Source organism: Diachasmimorpha longicaudata, chromosome 15 (genome assembly GCF_034640455.1).
Source record: "Diachasmimorpha longicaudata isolate KC_UGA_2023 chromosome 15, iyDiaLong2, whole genome shotgun sequence".
Lineage (NCBI taxonomy): Eukaryota > Metazoa > Arthropoda > Insecta > Hymenoptera > Braconidae > Diachasmimorpha > Diachasmimorpha longicaudata.
In genome coordinates, this window is record NC_087239.1 from 1193483 (window position 1) to 1215546 (window position 22064).

The following is a 22064-nucleotide window of genomic DNA, read 5'->3' on the forward strand; positions in this document are numbered from 1 at the left end:
GCGCTGTAAGAACGTTTAGCCGAGTCTGGATTGAAATTGAAAAGGAGGGCCCAGGACAAAATTGGAACCGTGATGCGTGGCTCAGGATATAAGAGGAAGCGTAAACCCCTCGCCTCTCATAAGCTCACTGGTCGTGGATCTGCCAAGACATCCAAACCTCGGAAGTATAAAAAGAAGAGACCCGTTGCAAACAAAAAAAGCAAGAAAGTGGAAAAAGTAACAAGACATAAATCAAAGCGGAAGACTCTTGATTTGTACGATATTTTCAACTAATCATCATGGCGTTTCTACATTCTCACTCTTCCGAGTGTGTGAAGTCGGAGTTGGACCTATTTACCATACCACCTACCCAAACAAGTATTGAAAATTCTCAATTTGTTTATTACAATCCTGTGTCTACGCTGTCGGACGATGCCCCAATTGAATTCATGGTACCAGGCCATGGAGAAGAATATATTGATTTGGCACATATCATGATCAAAGTTCGCGCCAGAATCATGAAACCCGGTGGCTCTGTTGCTCTAGAGGACTCTGTTGGTCCTGTGAATAATATTTTAAATTCAATGTTTAACCAAGTGGATGTATATTTCAACCAAAAAGTGGTTACGCCTCCAAATAATCTGGACGCCTATAGAGCATACATTGAAACATTACTCAACTATGGAACAGATGCAAAGTCTTCACATCTTGGAATGTCACTTTGGGCAACGGATAGCTATGGTGCAATGGATTCTACTGTTGTAGCGGCGGGCGATGCGAGAACCAACAATGGGCTAGCGGCACTTCAGGCATTTACTAAAGGTGGAAAAACATTTGATCTACTGGGACATTTACATTGTGACGTGTTCAATCAAGATAAGTTTTTGATGAATGGCGTAGAGTTACGCGTTCGTCTTATCCGTGCAAAGGATGACTATTCTCTTATGGACGATAGCGCCCTGAATTATCAGGTGCATATAGAAGAAGCCTCCTTGATAGTTCGCCGTATGAAACTCAGCCCTGGAATTTTGGCAGCTCACGCTGAAACGCTTGCAAAGACAACTGCGAAATACCCTTTGACACGGGTGGAGGTCAAATCTTTTGTTCTCCATAGGGGAATTATGGTGGAGACGATAGACAATGCCATTTGGGGCAACTCCCTAGAAGAATCATACTGGGATTTGTTTAAAATGCCAGTTTCAACGGATCGAGGAAGGAGAATCCCTTCAACTTTCAAAATTTTGGGATAAACTTTTTATGCCTGAATGTCGATGGACGTCAAGTACCTGCAAAACCTCTGCAGCCAAGTTTCACCTCCGGCGTCTGCCTAGATGTGGAAGCATTTAACACCCTATTTGCTGGTACTGGAATACATTTCAGCGACCATGGAAATAGCATCTCTCGTCCGGCCTATTCCGATGGATTTTGCTTGTTCGCGTTCGATCTGACTCCTGATTTATCTGCAAGTTCCGCTGGCCATTGGAATCTGGTGAAAAGTGGAAGTATTCGCATTGAAGTTTGCTTCAATGGAGCAACAGAGAAGAATGTAAATTGCGTGTTGTACGCCGAATATGACAATTTGCTAGAAATTGATTCCATAAGGCAGGTTATTGTCGACTACAGCGGGTGAAAATGGAAGACTACTTAATGGACGCGCAGCATAACATTGCATTAGTTGCATCCAGCCTGCTGAACGAGACCCACTGTAATTTTCCGGGTTACCGTCGTTCTATGAATACACTTGAGCTCCTGGAGGTGTTACCGCATGCAGATGCATGCATTGGAGGTGTCTACCCTGCCGACTGTGTCCCCTGGACATGGCCCTGACCCTGTGCTATCATCATCAATACCGACAACCACAATAAGGCAGGAAGTCACTGGGTTGCCGTTTACCTCGGTTCAAATAGACGAGGAATCTATTTCGACAGCTTCAGAATGCCACCCTTCGATACAAGAATCTCTCAGCGCCTTGACCGAAATTGCAATGTTTATGAATGTAGCCAGAAAAGACTCCAAGATATATCGTCTGATGTTTGTGGGCAGTACTGCATTGCTGTGCTTCACTGGTTGTTCAATGATCGGTCTTTACAGTCCTTTCATAAACTCTTTACATCAAACACAAAACGTAACGATCGCATTGTTATGAAAATGTTCAACAAAATTATTCAAAAACGCAGTTGTAATCGTCGAAATTTAAGTAAACGTTTTCAGAACTTGTCTGATAATGGTAGTTTGCATTGTAATCAACGGTCTTTAAAAAATATATTTCGTTTGCATTAATTTAATAATAATACTAATAATAATAATTTTGATTACTACTATTTTTTAAATCCCTAATGTTATGTACCATCCCCCATACAAGTATAACTTCTGAATAAATGATTTATATACTCAATAAATTATGTATTATATATTTATTTCATTTTCCACATATATACCCACATTTCCCATGCCACCCACTTCCCCCCCCCCCCCCTTTTAAATCACGTGACCCTCACCGCCCATTTTCCACCCACCCTCCCTTTTGGATCACGTGCCCCTTACCACCCCCTTTCCACCCTTTCGAACCACGTGACCCTTACCAGCCACCCACCACCCACTGCCTGTGGAACAAAGACATTCTTTTCGGGATCCTCACCCCAGGGGGCCCCCAGAGTGGCGATGTCCTCCTCAAAGGACAATGGGAAAACCAGTTCGGGCACGTCTGGAAAAGGGGGGGAAGGGGGCGATTCCTGGTATAAATTCGCCAATCGTGCCCACTTACTACTAGCGTCGCGTGCCGAATATAATATATTACTTGTCTCGAATCCGGTGTATCACTGCTGCTCTTGGAGCACTCGATCGCTGGTGTTTGGTGAGTGATTTGCCGGGAGCAGGGATAATCCGGTGAGGAATTCATCGGATTACAATAACACTGTAGGAGTGAAACAGAAGGTATCGGCTCGTCTCACTCCGACAGTGCTGGAATGTAGCTAGCGCTACAGGGGGGGGGGTTCCCTGTTGTAACGTGGTAGATTTTTACTTAACTAAAAACTTACCCTTTAACCCGCCCTTTTCCCTTGACAGTTCAAAACGGAACAAATGCTCTGAAGGGCGCCAGTTATTTTTTATCTCCATGGAAAATAACAAATCGAAAACCTAACCGAAGCGGATAACTCACGACAACGGACAAAAACTCTAACTAAAACTTAAACGTAATGACTTTAAACGTAATAACTTAAAGTAAAGGGTCAAGGGAATGGTGGTAATTGCTCACGCTGCTCAGGATGTAGGTTGGCGAGAGAGGGGTGGTTCGGGGTATGCTGGTCACTGGGCTATTAATTCAATAATTCAAAACTCAACCCATTCTCAATATTTCGTTACGGAACTATATTCTTCAGTTTCCGACAATAATAACTCAAAATACAATTTTCTACAATATTTCAAATCTTAATAATAATGCAAATATAATCCCAATACGTTTTGTGAGAGAGAGAGATTTTACCAATTATTCATTATTTTATTAATTCTAAAGAACGTAGGCGTATCGTACGCGGAGAGAGACCCAAACTACTTTTATCCATCCAATCTAATACATTAATGCATGAAAAACCAAATAGAATAAAAGAAAGATAACGATCGTAATGTCGGGCTAAATATTATTAATTTACCCGAAAATAAACCAACAGTCTATAATTTCGAATACATTACTGATCGATACATTAAATAAATCCGAATTACCGATTTCGAGGCGTCATAAACGCAACTAATAACGAAAAATCCTAGCGCAATATAATTAATAAAAAACATACGGGCTCTGGGAGCATAACACATAGCAGCTAGAACGACGGACGCGGGATATACTCTATACGGAGGTGCGACCTTGGCGAGAGAAAATACGCGGGAGATTTTCGCGGAGGCGCATAACATAGACGAACTTAAATTCGTACGCAAACGAAGAATCGTTGGGCACTTTTTATTAGCGAGGTGTAATCGCAATGGCTTAAGGCACAAAAACAGAATAAACCAGTAGGCGATAAACGCGAACTCAATAGCCCATAGAAATACCGTTAAAGGTAACGGTTTTGCCGATAATTCCAATTTATTTAGAATACATGGATAATCCGTAATAAAAGTTAATTTTTGGAATATAAATAGACCAAAAGGCACAAAGGTACAAAAACTCACAATTTCGAGAAGGCAATAAACGCAAAACCAAATATATAGGCGACTAGCGCAAAACATTTTCTTTTTACTCCGTGAATTCTCAACACAAATTCACCAAATATCTCCAAGGTCACGGATATTACGTCACCCTCGCAGGCCTAGGGAAATGTTAATAATTCCCGGACAAAAAAGGAGGCGTAAAACACAAAAGGCATAAACGCATGATTTTGGCGTTATTTAAGCTCTACCGCACAGAGAAATACCTCAATAAATTAAACGAAACACTAAATAGTACCCTGAGACGAGAGTCGCCAACGAATTGCTATAATATCTAATAATCATTATGAAACAGTTGAAACTTACAATTACGGCGTAAATGCACCCTGAAACAATCTCAATGATTTCGAGAGGAATGTTGAGCCGGCCTCGGTGGGTCCTCAATGGGGTGTCCTGAGGATCGGATGTTCACTCGATGATGGCTCGATCGCAACTTTTATTAATAAGCACTGTTCACTATTAGCTAATCTAACACGTAATTGCTCTTTACCCAGCAGCAACACGTGGTTATCCTGTCGATGCCTGCACAGAGACTGTTGCTAGACGACGGTTCGGCGCATGGCGACAGACGGGAGCGTAGCGCTCCAAGCGCTATGGTAACGCAGATCTGGCCTACGGCCGGTAATAACAGAATGCAGCGCGAACGTTTGAATTTTCGCATGACTTGATTTTTATCTCGGCGACCGTATTCTCGGGATCTCCGGAGTTAGGAGAAACGTAACCGAATATTTAAAAACAAAATAATATTTTCGCGATTCTATTAATATTTCTATCGCCTTAATATTAGCTATAACTTAAACGTAAATCGACCATTGGCAATTGGCAATTGACGCGAGCAACGGTCGTAGTTGGTCACGTTGTAGGATTCGGGGTAGACTTAGTTTAAGGGAACATCCGAATCTAACCACAGACGAATAATAACTAAATAATATATTTATTCGCCGAGGCGTTAGTCAGGGTTACAGAGTTAAATATTGGAGCACAGTAATTAGATAGATGTTATCAGGTGAGACACTGATAGCTAACTATCTTGTGTCCACTGGGTATTGTTCAATAGTGCTGGGCAAATTCCTCTGGGTGCGGGTGTGTGTGTGTGTGTTGACTGTGCTCCTGTGGGTGACTTCAGGTGGTCAGTTCTCTGGCGGTATGTAGCCGCTACATGCTTCCCCTGCTGGAATAAAAACGTAGTTTTTTTTTAGAAAATATAAATGTAAGAAAGTAAGAAAGTAAGAAAGTAGAACTTGGGTGTGTTCAGCGATGTCCACTGTGCGCAGATGGCTTGGCATTCGGCGGTTGTTCCGAGTCATAGGTCCGCGTTCGTGGTCTCTCGTCGAACGTGACCCTCCCGGTCCGAGCTGGACCTCCTGTGGTCGTTGCTGAGCAGTTGCCTGTTGGTTCCGGTAGTTGTTGTTGTTGTAGTTGTTGTCGTTGATGCCTCTTCTGCTGGCGGGGGCAGGGTTCTGCCGGCAGTTGTTGGACCTGTTTCAAGTCCTCTTGGAGTATGAAAGCCGGTTTCAGGCGGTCCAGAGAGATTGGGACGTCCTGAAGGTTGTTTCCCCTTCCCAGCGACCGATAGTGGATGACGAAGTGTTTGTCATGCCTACTGACGACGCGATATGGTCCAGAGTATGGAGCTGTGACAAGTGCTCCTCCTATGTCATTGCGTACGAACACATGTGTGCAATTGGCGAGATCTTTGTATACGAAGATCGGTTTAGTGCCGTGGCGGGACATCTCTGTGGGAGCTATTGCCGCGAAGTGTCTGCGTAGATCTCGAAGAATTTCAGGAGCCGTGCGGTCGTTGGTAGGCGTGAATAATTCGCCGGGGAGACGGATCTTCTCCCCATAAGTGAGCTCGGCTGGAGTGCTGTTGACGGCCGGTTTCCAGGCGGTGCGGAGCCCGAGAAGCACCAGCGGTAGGACATCATACCAGCTGTCCCCGTGGCAGCGTAGTGCGGCCTTTAACTGGCGATGAAGTCTCTCTACTAGCCCGTTGGCTTGAGGATGAATTGGGGTGGTCAGTTTTCACTGGATTCCGAGCATCTCGGTGACGCGCCGGTAAATGTCGGCAATAAATTGGCCCCCTCTGTCAGAGGTGATCCTGAGAGGCACTCCAAATCTCGCGATCCAATGGTACAAGAGTGGTCGAACCACTGTCTCCGTCCTTATATCTGGCAGCGGTACGACTTCTGGGTAACGAGTGAATCTGTCGATAATCGTAAGACAGTCCTTGAAGCCTCTTGACATCGGTAGCGTTACCAAATCTACGTGGATATGTTCGAATCGTTGGGAAGGGAGTGCGAACTCGGCGAGAGGTGCGGCGACGTGTCGGGAAACCTTGTTCTTCTGACACGGCCGGCAGTGGCGAGTCCACTCTACGCAGTCCTTGTTCATCCCCGGCCAAACGAAACGATCGGCAATAAGCTTACGGGTAGCCTTTCCCCCTGGATGTGCGAGTGAGTGCATGGAGAGGAAAACTTGTCGTCTCAGGGGCTGCGGTACAAACGAGCGCCGCGTACCCGACGCTGAAACGTCGCAATACACTCTACTGTCGGACCCTGGGAAGCGGAGAAGCTGTAGATTGAGGCTATTGTTGCCATTCTGAAGCATTTGCTGGAGCTCTTGGTCTTCCCGCTGCGATTGAGCTAGTTGCTGGTTGTTGACGGCTTCGGACACGGCCTCGATACGAGACAAGGCGTCCGCGACGATGTTATCAGCACCCGCGATATGTTTGATGTGTGAAGTGAACTGGCCGATGAAGTCCAACCTCCGACACTGCCAAGGTGTTGCTTTGTCCGGCTTTTGGTGGAATGCGTGAGTTAGGGGCTTGTGATCCGTATAGACCGTGAGGCTCTTCCCCTCGGAAATGTGCCGAAAATGTACAATCGCCTGGTAAATCGCCTCGAGTTCCCGGTCGTAAGTGGCATGATGACGATCTGTGAGAATCAGCTTCCTGCTGAAGAAAGCGAGTGGCTGCCATCCATCGGGGTGTCTTTGCTGCAGAACCGCGCCCACTGCGTGGTCTGATGCGTCGGTAAAGACTGCCCACTCAGCCTCGACATTAGGATGAGCCAGGTGTGTTGCCTCTGCCAGGGCTTGCTTGCCCCTGGAGAAGGCACTGTCCATTTCCGGGTCCCAGACGACGGGATGGCTTCCTTTTACGGCGGGACCTTGATGTGCTGCATTAAGTGGAGCGCGAATTTCTGCGGCGCCCTTAATGAATTTTCTGTAAAAATTGAGAGCACCTAGGAACCTGCTGAGAGACTTTACTGTTTGAGGTTTCGGGTAATCGAGAATTGCGCTTTCCCGGTCTCGTGGAGGGCTGATCCCCGTGGAATTGATAGTGTGCCCGAGGAAAACCACTTCAGGTTTGCCCAGGACGGACTTTGCGACATTCACCACTAAGACGAAATCTTTTAGACGTTGAAACAGCTGTCTCAGATGGTCTAGGTGTTGCTCAGGTGTCTTAGACGCGACGAGAACGTCGTCGATGTACGTGAACAGGAACGGCAAGTCTCTCGTGACCTCGTCGATCAACCGTTGAAAAGTCTGAGCAGCGTTGCATAGGCCGAAAGTCATGAACGGGAACTCAAACAACCCAAACGGCGTTATTATTGCCGTCTTCTGGATGTCCTCGGTCGCCACCGGTATTTGGTGGAACGGTTTTACGAGGTCAACTGTTGAGTAGACTGTGGTCCCATGGAGGTTGGCAGCAAAGTCGTCGAGGTATCGAACCGGGTATTTGTCAGGCATTGTTCTGTCAATCAAAGCTCGATAATCACCACACGGCCTCGTGTCCTCGTTCTTCTTTGGAGCTAAATGCAGAGGTGAAGACCATGGCCCCTGTCCACGTCGAGCTATGCCGAGCTTCTGCATGTTGGAAAACTAGGCTTTTGCTATCCTGAGCTTATCTGCTAGGAGACGTCTTGGTCTGGCTGAAACTGGCGGACCTGGAGTGGTCCGTATGTGATGTAATGTCGAGTGTTTGGTGTTCTTTAGGAGTCCCTCCGGTCTTGTGATGGAAGGGAAATTTGATGTCCCGCTGTAGGCCCAGGTTGAGCGAGACCGGGATGTAACCATATGTGTTGATCAGCGTATTGTTAGCTGCAAACAGCTGATAACCGGTGGCATCCTCGTTGTCGGAATAGCGTCGTCGTGGACACACGGAGACGTCAGAACCGGTATCCACTAGGTACTGGTCCTTGGTGGAACTATCGGTGACAAAGAGGCGACGGGATGATAAAGCAGAATCGTGTTCCGTCGCTAACGATTCCCGCTGAAGTTTCCCTGGTGTTTACAGCCCGGCAGGCAGTTCCGTGCCTCATCTCCAAATCTGTAATGGTACCAACAAGTGTTAAAATTTTTGAATACTTTCCGCGATTTGGAGCTTCTCCGTGAACTGCCGCGACCCTCCTGTGGCCGTCCGGAGCGTGTGTGCGGGCGAGATCGGGATTCGCGTGCCTGCATTGCGGCCACCGTTGCCGTCAGCTTCTCTACCTGGGCGAGAAGCTTCGCATTGACCGAGTCATGGGTGGTAGTCGAGATTGCTGCGACCTGCTGAGGCTGAAAAACCTCGTGGACCTTGTCGGCGAGTTTCGCCAGGTTGTCCAATGGAGCGCCTTCCTGCGCCGCGAGGGTTGCTCTGGTCTGCTCCGGGAGGTGAGATAGCCAACGTGTTTTTAAAACCTCCTCGTTAATGCCCGGGACGAGAGCCTTTAAGTGCCTGAGGTGTTTGGATGGCTTGCGGTCCCCTAGGCTTTCATTATCAAGCAGCCTTATCAAGTTAGCGGTTCGAGACTTACTAAAGCATCTAATTAGCTAGTTTTTTTAGTGTCTGGAATGGAATCGCCGCAGGCCTGGCAACGATTAGGTCCTCAACCTCAGCTGCGTATTGCGTATCGATGAGGGGGACCGTTTTATTATATTTATCCGTTTCTGTGACGATTCCAAGGTCCATGAATTGCGTCTCCAATTGGGCGAACCAGAGCTGTGGTTTCTCTGGGTCAAACGGCCTCGCGATAATCTTTGGCCTCATCGCCGCCAGCCCCGTCGTAATTGTGTCCTCCGCCGTCAAGGTTGTCTCTGGTGTTAGCATACCGAAATCGGTATTGAATTCGAGCGCACTAAAAATTCAGCCGCGGCAGCGGGTGTGCGAGATGCTCGACACGGCACTTGGGTTGGTCGCGACGCGCCAAATTTGAATTGAAGAGTCGCTAGCGGTGCGAGTTCGGTGGGGGTCCGGGTGCTATACTTGCGCGCGGTGGGGGTTGAGGTGCGAAACGTGCCGAGAGTGTGCGTGGTTACCCGATGGAAGTGTTCCGCTGGATGCGCGCGCGCGACGTGGGCGGGGCGTTTAGCGATGGAGAAGACCACGGTGTGGATTAACTACCGACGCCAAAATGCAAATTTTCGACCCCCCACGACGCCATTTTTGGTACCGAAAATTGACCACGTGTGAACACTAATGAATATGAATGTTTTTTACATAGTGCGTCTGTACCTTTTTTAAAAAAGAAAAATGCCGCCAACCCTCGCTGAGGTCTGCTGGTGTCCGAAGAAAATTAACACCACAATTTGTCTTTTTTATCACTTGGTACACGATCGTTATTAAATCTTTTGAACCCGGCACCTGTTGCACTAACGCATTCCCTTTTCTGATCACGTCGGGGTCACCAATGTAGGATTCGGGGCAGACTTAGTTTAAGGGAACATCCGAATCTAACCACAGACGAATAATAACTAAATAATATATTTATTCGCCGAGGCGTTAGTCAGGGTTACAGAGTTAAATATTGGAGTACAGTAATTAGATAGATGTTATCAGGTGAGACACTGATAGCTAACTATCTTGTCTCCACTGGGTATTGTTCAATAGTGCTGGGCAAATTCCTCTGGGTGCGGGTGTGTGTGTGTGTGTGTTCACTGTGCTCCTGTGGGTGACTTCAGGTGGTCAGTCCTCAGGCGGTATGTAGCCGCTACAACGTGACCTTCCATTCAAACCTAAAACAAACCCATCCTACCCCGTAAATCCACTTATCTGAGCGGCAGTATTTCACTTACACCTACACGTTTCCGCGAAAACAAAAGAAGGGTTTCAAATCAAATAAATTACGTTGCTCGATAATATTTTGGCCTCATAACACAATAATTTTCCCTGAACCCAATAACCTAATTAAGTCGAAATTGTAACAGCGAGGCGCGTCAAATATCCGCAAAATCTAATAAACATAAATTCTAATTCTATCGAATTCTCTAAATCTCGAAAACGCAACTTAATTTTAACATAACTAATGATTCTACTACTTTCGAAACCTAATTAAACTCATAGCGCGAAAATATATATAGCAACTTATTGGGATCGGATTCCCCCAAAAATAATTAATTAACTCCCTTATTTCTATTTTTTCCTAGACTCTGACTGGGTCATTCTCTCTCTCTCTGTTTTAGTCACAAAATAGTAGCTTTCCGGATTTCAAAGGGATTCCTTCAGAATTCCTTATACTATCCAGTACTTTTTGACGGGCGAATGGCACGTGGGTATTCGTATGCATAACATCCGGGGGAGGGCAACCGTATCGCACTGTAACTGCTGCCGCGAAGGGTTAGGGAGAGGGGGACGATTTGCTAATGGGATATGGGCGCCAACGGCAGCGTTGCAAAGAAACTAGCTAGCCACTCATTGGCGTAATTTCAGGGGGCGGGGAAAGGGCGAAAAAATCTGCCTCGTGACAATGTATTCATTCACTCTCTTGTTACCTTTCCAAACACCACTATAATAGTCATTCTCTTGGACTTCACCATGTAAAACAGAACTATTGACACAACACGACTTCCCACAACCATTAAGTATAGTTGTTGGATTGGCTTCCAGGTTCCATTTGCTAGTGTTCTGTCTGAACTTCTTACTATTGAATGAAAAAATATTCAATTTGATAATCAACACTCCATTTGTACTAGTAGTCTTTGTTTTTCACCAAATTTACGTAATTTTCCCATAATTATCACAATATTCAAGGATGTCATACCATTTAGCCAATGATCTTTCCATTAAATCATTCAGATATACAGGTTCTTTCACGCCATCCAACCATAAACTTTGTGACGTAATTGCCAGAGTTCACGGAAAACCTCAGTCCCCTACGGAGCCCTTCGACGCCAACAACCCTGAAACGAAAATCTGGTAAGCGCCAGGTCGGTATTACTAGAAAGACCCCTGGAATGAAACAAGACCGAAATTCCAAACTGTCTCGTACTCTAGTCTCGAAACTCCAATGATTGACCGCCTAGCTCAAGCGGTGAATGTCGTATACATCCCTGCATGAGCTCCGACTAGAAAAGGACTCAGTGACTAGGTCAGCGAAAGGAAGAAAATATAAACACTCTGAACCGACTGTAATGGTTGGGCGAGTGCGGTGTTGCTCCGGCGGTCATCGAGGCTAAGCAGCGTTTCTCTGGGATACTGCTTGGATGGGTGACCGCTTAGGAACACCGTTTGCTCGCTCCAATATTACTACGCGGAAGGCACGGGTGTGGAGACCCAGTGTACCCTTCTAGTCAGTGTGACGGAAGGGTACACTGGGACCCTGCACTATCGGCCGACTGTAGGGTAGAGGTTTTCCATGGTTTCCCTCTACTCCTGTGCAAATGCAGTACAGTTGGGGAAAAAAGTCGGTCCCATGGCACCGCAGGGGAAGGGAACAAAAAATGTAAAAAGAAGAAGAGAGGCTGGAGAGGAAAGGCTAGGAGAGGCGGGAGAGGATGTAAAACAAAGCGAAACGTTTGTAACATCAAAAGAAATGAACAATATACAATATATAAACACTCTGACATAAACACGGGAATATTTAAACAATCTGGCGGGCACTGGCGGACATTCAATTATTATTTGATCGATATTAGATGGTAATTTGAGGTCGATTTCAAAAGCCTACCCCCAGTATTCTTCCATTTGTTCCTTAACCGTACAAGATAAACAGACTCTACTATTGACAATCATCAGTTAAAATAAAGATACAAATAACGGAAATTCCTAATCCACGAAGTTAAAATGAATACAAGTCAAAACACATACATCAAAAATGTCACTGTCGAAAGTTATCAGGTGAATCAAACATCACGCGAAACAATTGAACAATAAACACATGGCTTCGTAACCGGTGACTATGGCGACTCAGTGACATGAAAACACGGACAAGCTGAGCCAAAAGTCAGCAAAACGGACCGAGGTCACGAGACCCTAAATAATACCTTTCAAGGTTCTGCGCCAATAACCGACAGCGAGAGCGTTCATCTAATACCCATCGATCAGGTGACATTCTAAAACAATTCTAAACTCCACGCCAAATATTCATCACAGAAAACTTCCGCATCTGGACGCCAAACGCTCTAACACAATTTTAACCATCCGCGAGACTGACACTTCAAAATGATCGAACACAGTTTCGGAGGGTCTAGCACTCCCTCCTAATCAATTCAGTCGTAACACAGAAATCCAAGCTGATCAGACACAATGATTTCTGCCTAAAACCCGTCAACATAACGAGAGAGAGATTTCTAACAATTTGATTGATCGGAGTGGCCAGGACTCTCTCATGATTCATTGATCTCGCAAAACTAATAGTCCTCAAGGACCTACTAAAATTGATCAAAATCACGAGTCGTGATGACTCTCCTCTCTATTATGACAAAGCTCTGAGGTCGAAGCCACCGCGCTCACCAAACTCCTCCGCGTCAATCACGATTTCCCAGTCCTCGGTCCCTCCGATTGTTCCTCTAGACTCTCCAGGAACTCGTAAACGCCGTCCACAAGTTATTCCAATTCAAACACGTCCTGCTTCGCTTCCGCACACTATCGGCCGAACGGATTTCACAAATCACAAGAACGGCCTCACGCCAAAACCACCAAACAGGAAGTGAGGTTCGTTTCCCCAGCGTAACCACGCTGGACTGTGCAAACGCGGCAACGGCGCCCATTGGTCGGCCGACTCCACTAATGACCACTAATGTCCACTAATGACTAATGGTCACTAATGTCCACTAATGACGATCCAGCCGTTCTGCACTCCACTAATGACGATCCAGTTCACTAGACGTTATTAGATCCCATGCCTGAGCTCGCAATATCAGCGTATACGCAGTACCCGTGGACTGCTACCTTTCTCCTAAAGCCTACTGGATGGATGAATTGGATAACTTCTTTCTCTGTTGATAGTCCGAGCTCGTGCAATAGCTGTGGGCAATTGCTACTCCATTTCTGAAGAGGGAAGCCTCCTGCTTGACAGAGTCCCTGTAACTGCCAGACTATCTCTTTACGTTCTTCTGCTGATTCTGCGCCGCCGTAGATGTCGTCGTCGTATCGACCCTTGGTGATTGTCTCAACGGCCTTAGGGAAGTGATGACCTTCATCGTCTGCCAACTGTTGTAGAACTCGAAGAGACAGCAACGGTGAACAGTTGAGACCGGGTGAAGGTCGACTGATACTAATCCTCTCGTGTGTCCGGAATTGATCCCTCCAATTCCAATTAATTCCAACGTTGTTTTCTTTCTGTGTAGATGAAGTGGATTAACTAGATTTTCAGAAATGAAGGAAACCTCTGAACCCTGATCTATGAGGACTCTGGCTCTGCTGGTGAATCCTCTTGGTGATTTCGCTGTGACTCGGGCTGTTGCTAACAGCACGAACTGTTGAACTGCTTCTGGTTGGTGTGACTTTGAGTTGTCATTGGTCTGCTCGTTGTTGACTGCGTCTGGTGGTATGCTGGGCCTTGCTGTTGAGAAAGACCAATGAGAAAGTGAATCTGTTTGCTGTTTTGCCTTCACTTACTCAAAGTCTCCTCTGCCCTTTCTTCAGTGGATCTGGTGGAGGAACCTGCTATTTGTTGTTGTTCCGAGTCACGGCTCTGCTGAGGCTGTCCAAGGGCGTATTTGCTTCCTCCATGGATCAGCGTGTGGTGAGTACCTCGGCATTTGTGGCAAAGCTCCGTTGAAGTGCACTTTGATTTTCTGTGGGTTCCCAAGCATCTGAAGCAGAGGTTGTTGCTGACAACAACGTCATTTCTCTTTGCTGACGACAGATCCTTGAACCTCTGGCATCTATCGATGAAGTGGTTCCCCTTGCCCATCGAGCAGCACTTCCCTGGGTGTGGAGTCTCTGCAGTGCTGTCATCAATCTGTTGAGCTGCTGCTGCGTAAACATTTCCCTTCTTGAAGGGTTTCCTGCTGCTTACGGTGACTTCCTGAGTGGCGTGAAGTTTTGCTCCTGCATTGATGGCTCTTCCGCAGGCCTCAATGAATGCCACGAACTCCTTGAGACTGGGGAAATCCTTTGAGTCTCCCAGTTTCAATTGCCACTGCTTTAGAGTATCTGTATCCCCTGATTTCCTGAGCATATGTGCGAACAGCTGTTCCCTCAAGTTGGCCCTGATAAACCCGCTACTCCTCGTAGTTGATCCAACATTTCGACTACAGCTGCTGCATTTCTGTTGAAGTTCTCCTCCGTTGCCTTGTAGATTTTCGGTAGATCCAGCCTTCGATTGAACAGGTACTGGGCCAGCAACCTGGGATTGTCATAATTGTTGGTGAGCTTCTTCCAAGCCGTCTCGATGACTCATTTCTAACGTCGAGATGAGAGTTGCTGGTGATCCGTTTAGACTGTTCTTAAGTCTGATCATCTTCTTCACTGGTGCAATAGTCGATTTGCTGCCCACCAGTGACGTGAAGAGGTCATTGAATTCTTTCCACCGCCTCTTCAGCTGCTCTTGGTGGGGGTGACTGGTTGATGAGCTGATCTGACGGTTTTTCTGGGCCAGATAGCCCTTGAACCTGCTAATGAGCTTCAAACACTCATTTTTCGTGCAGGCTGCTTTCTCAAAGGCACCTTGCACCAAGTAGGGGTGATCGTGGGGGAGACACTCGATCGGGTTTGCCTGGAGGGCTAGAAACTCCGCCCAGTCTGACTCAATAATACTTTTCTGACCGTCTAGCTCCTCTACGGTGATGTCCACATCATTCATCATGATGTGGCCGAGCTCCTTGTAGGCCTCGATGATACTCTCTCTCTCTTTTCTGAAGGTGAGTGGTCTTAATTGAATACCTTGTGAGACTGTGAGTCTCTTGCAGACCTTCTCGATCCTTTGAAGACTGGTGGTGAGAGGGTCATCATCTCCATCGGTGATGATCAATTTTGGTACTTCAGGCCCCTCTTCCTTCTGTTGAAGTGTCTGCTCTGCGCCTGACATGTCCCTTTGAGTTTCTGAATTCTCTGGATCAACCACAGTTTGAGTCTGACATGTTGAAGTACTGAAGTGATTACTTGCCTGGTCTTTTGGTAGGGTTCGATATCAAACTGTTTTACCAACTGTGGTGGGTGATCGACTGTGGGGAGACTGTTGACGCGTCGGTAAGTTGAGTCGACGCTGTTGCTAGGGAACCCACCTGCTGCTGCGCCAATGGGCCCAGCGACGGAATATTCTCCACTGCTCACCGAAAATCCCCGAAGATTGTCGTTGGTTGAATCTCTGAAGGACACTGTGTGTTTACAATCTATTGTCTCGGAATGTAAACACTCGCGCACTAAGCCGATGAGAAATGCAGGTTGAACTACTGTCCGATAAATTCGCCTTTGTAGCCACCAAAGTCCGTTACAAAGGCAACTGAATTTTCAAAAAACTCACCGGTTATCACTACACTAATTTCCCAATCCGGCTTGACGGACCACTTTATTTTTGGAGAGAGTACTGGATTTTAGGGTGAACTAGGAGGAGTGTTGCGATGGGTGGTTTTTTTTTGCCAATAAATGTTAGTCTGGGCAAAATTAGTTGGCAATTGTATTTTCTTTTTGTTTAGTCACCTGAGTCAATCACATTAAAACACTTTAGGTTAATTATCTTGGTCGCGAATTAATCACCGTGAGTTTCTTTATTTGTAACGATGCAAAAGGTGAAGGTGGTATAGCCTGAGTTTACTGAATTTTACGTCCACACTGATTGTTCCGAATCGATAAATTTTTTATATTTTAACGGGAGAAATCAAAGCTTAAATTTTTTGTTAAATCTCATATTTATTCTCATCACAAACTACTCGAGAAAAAAAAATCCATTAGTTCTATCGTCTATTACGGCTCTCTAATTTGTAAGCAGTTTGAATTTGTCTAGCCATAAACATTATCATCGTCCTATCTTGATCTCCTCTTGTAGTCGTTTATAATTTTCTGCACATCTGTGCAACTCATTTCCTGACGGGCCACATTTAAAATGGCCATCTTCTCCAACCTAATCCCAAAGATAAATCAATCACCTCTGTGAGACATTTTTATGGCACTTAGCCTTACCGGCCGTTGGTCTTCTCGGAATTTAGGCTTAGTTTCAAACAGTTCCCTCGTGAAAAAAACCTCCTCTTGTTCCCGTGTCCTGACGATAACTAACACAAAAATGGTGGAACTCTGCCTCCCCAGAACGCTAGTTCTGGTGGATTAGCTGCGGCGGCGCCTGCGTCACTCAGCGCGCCAAAACCTCCTCATTCAAATTGAATGGGAGAATACAAATTTTCCAATTTCCACCCTTAACGCGATTATCGCGGCTAGCCTGGTTGGTTCCCCGGGGATCCGTTGACAACAAAATTTTACCGCGACAATCACAATTGGCAAGTCAATGGGGTGTCGGTGGTGACACTACTGACCTTCCATCCTTAAACGAATCCTAACATACCTCACGGATGCCTCTCTTTGGGATGCTGGCACTCGCAGCCAGGCTATTCATCCCGAGAAGATTTTGCGAACGGAGTCTCCCCCCGCCCGCGCCGGATGATAATTTTGAATATCCCTCTTCGCGGCGCGAGTGGGGGACCGACGCGATTTTCCCCCTGTACTTAAATGAACCCTGACACATTCCCTAACCTTCCCTCAATTCTTTCCACACTAGGCGTAACCTTCGGCCGATCCGGGAACTTTGCGAAATTTCGTTCCTCAAGATATTTATTCAAAGTCCCTCCCTCTCTCGCGCTTCCACCTACTCGATGCAGGTCACACACTTTTTTGAATATCCTCTTTTGATCAACATTCATTTGGGATATAATCGCACCCAAATCTACGCTCTTTGTTACTTTTTCATCAATATCATGGAGTTCTTTCATATCTATTTTGCCTTCCTTTGGATCATTCCCAGCTTGTACGCTCGGTGATTGCATTATCTCTTCATCAGATATTCCCAGTTCAGTACGAATTTTCTCGGAAATGTATTTTATTCTTCTGTGGAAACCTTCCATTTGTTTAGGATATTCATACGGCTCTCTTAGAGAATCCTCTTCATTTTTAAACACAGCAGTATAAGTCGAAAAACCTGTTCTCAACACGTCTGTATCTCTCCATGGGTTGAACAGTAGTAAAAGCGTGAAGAACTATTTCCCAGATTCAGTAGTGATATAGTTTCCCCAGTGATTGATTAAATAACCTCGTTCATGTCTTTTCAAGAATATCGAAGGAGCCAGAGTGTAATATTCCACACCTTTAGCTTTCGATTTTGATCTGACGAGATGATGCCACTGGCAAAATTCGTTAAGACCCCCTAATGCGAGCGCCGTTGGTCGATTGCGATAATAATCATCAAGTAATGACGGACAAAATATATCTGTAGATTCTTTGCCCAGCTTGGCGATATCACCGTGATCCTTTACTTTTCGATTCCGTACCATCCTCACATCCAACCACTTAATAGTTGTGTTAGAGTCTGTTCCGTATAAAGAAATCGATAACAGCGTAGCGGACGCTCCAAGAGCTCCGATTTCGCGATTGTAGAGAGCACGCAGTTCAATATTCTATCATTTTTACCTTACAGTTTTCTTTGACGCTCCTTCCTTTATAACTGTTGAAGACTTCGACACTCCATACTGCGTTAAATATTTCGTGCCGTATTGTGTTTCGTGCAAGAGTGATGATGATTCTCCAATGAACTGGATATCCATATTTCCTTCCCATGCGGTGAGAATAGCAGCGTTGTAATCGTTACTGTTCATTTCTGTTTCGGTTCGGGGAAGATCATGAATTCTCGATGTGGTTTTGAGTTTTTTTCTTCCAACAATTGGAATGGCAGGATTCCGGAGGATGAATGTGTCGGTTACAGGCCCACGGAAACCAAATCGACATTTCTTCGTTATTTTCCCAGACTTCCCCTTTCGTGTGCATAAGCAATAACTATTATGTTTATGATTTTGATGTGTGATCACTCGTGCGATTTAAGGCAGTGCGATTTTTGGATTTGGCGTTTTACCAATCCCATATTTCATTATAAATTCTGTCCCTGCTTCATTTGAATTACTCCCAACAATTCGGGCGCTTTTCACCTACACTAATAAATGGAAATGCTCAATGCCTCGGCCTTGATATTCTCTTCGCCAAAAATATTGCTGAATTTCATCGATAGGTTGACTATCTGATTGTAGAAAATCGAGGAAAGCGTGGAATTTTACATCAAAGAATCGAGACACTCCAACGGAATCTGCTGCAATGACTTCACCATTAGATAATTTGTCCAAATACGGCGTATTGATTCTGCAGAGATATAAAGCTAAATCTTTTCCATGCTATTCTGCAGGTCTAATTGTGAAAAACCATGTAGCAGGTCCACAGTGTCTATCCATGCACTTCGAATTATTTCAGGGCTTCCGCCAGTAATGTTCAGAATTGTGTTCATGTTCCGTTCCACATCTCCAATTTGTGTTCCTTCAAGATACCGTCCAACTGTATATTTTTGCCGTGGATTTGTTACGTGCAACGTGTGATAGATACCACTGTTGATTTGCCTTATCCTATTTATAAAAGAAGAAGCACATCAATTAAGTTCGTCCGTGTCGAAATCGCGTAAGGTACTTTCCATTGGCCGATTAACTGAATGAAGTTTCGCAATAATCGAAAAGCCGAAAACGTTCGTGTTCCTAAAATCATCCATTGTGAATCGAGTCACCTCTCTCATCATATTCATAACCAACGACTTTCACAGTCGTTCTTTTACGGTGTGATCGCCCGTCAGTGACAGCATTGTGCTACGTAAAAATTTCTAATCGAGCTGAAAAAATGGAATCACAGGAGATTCTTTGGACCACGAACGAGAAAATCGAAAGTTACCAGGCCGGTAATACAATGATGTGAGTATTTATCATATTTTTTATAACAACTGCCGTAGAAAACATCTAAATCGAGTCTAAACTATAAATTTACCGCGTGTCTCAACACATTCAAATCAAGTTGCGTGAGTTAAACTTTTTGTCGAATGTTTTCGAGGAATTTTTTTCAATAATAAAATAATGATAAAAAATATTTGAGTGAGTAGAATTAAGGGTATAATTTCCGGAACAAAAAGAATAATTATCATATAAAACATCTAACCTGTGTACCTGGCCACGTGTCTCATTCCATGTCGACTGACTTTTGTAGTTTTTTGAATTGTGAAAATCTCCCTTACATAAGGTACATTTTAATTTGATCAAAAATAAGCAGTGTAAAAATTGCAGGGATATTGTTGGTTATAATAACACTCTGGGAGCAAAACTACGTATCGTATTTTAGAAAGATAAAGCAGTGGAATGGAGTTCCAAACTGAGGCAATATGAGGTGAGGAAATTTTTTTTTAACGAAAATTGTTCGCCTCTGTAATTTGTAATTTTTTCTCTGATAATATTTATCGTCAATCAAGGACTATTTACTCAAAAAACTCAAACATCAGTTAACACGAGACGAGGAAGAGTTTTTTTTTTTTGTGTTTGTTGAGGAACGAGATTTTTGGGTGGTCGGGCGTCGGAAAACTGGAAATAGTGTCGTGAAGATGAGATAAAGGCACGAAAACACTAATATATAAAATCTTCGCGTTTATTGTCACCAGTTGTTAAAAAACAATGCAAAATATACAAAGTTTTTGTGATTCACCCGTGTGGAATCGTTGAAAGTTGAGTTGAGCTAATTAACGTTGAGAGTCGTTGAAAAAGACGAAAAGATTAAAATAAGTTGACTGACACGTTGAATGTACGGTGAAAGACTGACTTGGGGGGGGGGTCCCAAGTTCGTTACCGAGGCGGATGACCGGTGACCCGATGAATTCCGGAACTGTCCGAAATTGATCGACCACTTGTCGTTGAGTTGGGGGGCGTTTTTTATATCTAGTTTAAACATGTTGGAAGATTGTTTTCCGTAAATGCCATATTTTTTTCACGTAATATATTGTTAATTGTGAATTGAGTAAAATGATTGTTTTGGAAAATCAATTCTTCTGGGAGACAACATGTCTTCTAAGCCGTTGGATCGTAGATAAAATACTCCTCAAGGAATTGTGTCTCACTCATTCTACGTTTCAGCTCGTGGAGATCACTGGCTGCACAGTTCGAGATGTGCAGTTCCAATTCGATCGTGACCTGAAAGGGGTTATCGTTCCTCAGGAACTGCACGTGCAGGATTTCAGCACGGTCACTAGCCTGGGAAAATTCGATGTTGCCAACTCAGTCCAGCAGAAATCACGGTTCAAGGAAATCACGATTGAGAAATGTCTTTACTACATGAAAGTACCAATTGGTAATAAAACAAATTTGGCAAAAAATTGCTGAAATCTTTTTCTGCATTTAAAAAAAAAATCGTTTTTCTGTCAGTTTCTCTAGTATTTTTTTTTATCATTCTAGCTGTTTCAGGTTACATTCGAAATAATTTCGTTGTCTTCAAAACTGTTGGTCAGGTCGCCTTGGCAAACGGGAACATCGCAGACGGGCATTTTCGCCTGTGTGTGCAAATTCGTGGGTTCCAAGATTCTCCTTCATTGGAAAAAGGAGTTTTCGCCACATTTTTTGGGGAAATTGATTCATCCAAACCAAGATTACCGTTCCTGGAAGTCGACGGCATGAGCAGTGTTGTTGTTGATGAAACAATTGAAAAAATGTCATCCGTTAAGTTAAGATTGTCGTTCCATCTGCCACTCACTCCAAACCCCGTCAATGCTCCTAACACGAAACGTCCTGTAGAGGACGACAAGGAAAACTCTTGTGGTGACTGTGTCGCCAGGACACCCCATCAACTCGATGGGAAATCCCCCAACCAAGTCTAGCCGTGGATCTGACCCTCGTAGGCTAATTACCCACTCGACCAGCGTCATTCCCATCATCAGTTGGGGGAACACCCCAAACCCTAGTTATTTACAGCTAGGAAATAACCCAGAAAACCATTATTAGAGACTGGGGAACACCCCAGAACCGGCGCATTCCTAATCCTAGATCAGAGATCCCAAGGCATTCCCTTTCCTACACTTTTCCTTTAAAAGCCCACACTTTTCCCGATCATGGTCAGTCATTCTCCAACCTACCTTAGACACACTTGCTCTCCAACCTACCGTGGACACACACCGCCCAAGAGAGGACAAGCCAACCCTAAGGACAACTCTCTGTATCGTGTAGGAGTTAATACAATATTTGACTATCACACCGGCGTACATCTTCTTCCATGACCTGCTCAAACCCCACACTCTAATAATAATCGTGGCGGAGATGATGGAAAGAAAAAAGTAGGTACTTACTCAGTAGTTATTATTCAGTCACTATTAATATTATATAGATAGATTCGAATTCACAATTCCATATTTTATTGAATAACTGTATTTTGTTTCCTTCCAGCTGAAATATGATTGAATGTTACGGAGAACTTCTGCGTGGTTCCGAACTGTTTGCATCGTTTGCACCGTTTCCAGTTTTTGCCACTTCTTCCCATTTTAATTTCTTTTTTACTCGTGAGAGTCTCGAATATTTTTTTTTCATGCCTTGACTGAAACGGAATAGTTTTCTCATTCGTTCTCATTCTTGAACCTGGGTATTGGTTTTCCAATGTCGTTTTCTGGACTTGAAAAAAAAATTGCTCTAAA

At 44.8% G+C, this 22064-nt stretch overlaps 2 protein-coding genes across 2 annotated transcripts; both read left to right on the forward strand.

The window, feature by feature from the left end:
- Window positions 1-278: 278 nt before the first annotated feature.
- Window positions 279-1229, forward strand: LOC135169786 (uncharacterized protein F54H12.2-like). Its single transcript, XM_064135083.1, has 2 exons — window positions 279-357; window positions 439-1229. Exons 1-2 carry the CDS (start codon window positions 279-281, stop codon window positions 1227-1229), a joined length of 870 nt encoding a protein of 289 aa, XP_063991153.1.
- A 19180-nt stretch (window positions 1230-20409) lies between these two features.
- LOC135169787 (uncharacterized) lies at window positions 20410-21671 on the forward strand. The gene is made up of 2 exons (XM_064135084.1): window positions 20410-20734; window positions 20839-21671. Exons 1-2 carry the CDS (start codon window positions 20410-20412, stop codon window positions 21255-21257), a joined length of 744 nt encoding a protein of 247 aa, XP_063991154.1. The 3' UTR covers window positions 21258-21671.
- Window positions 21672-22064: the final 393 nt, after the last annotated feature.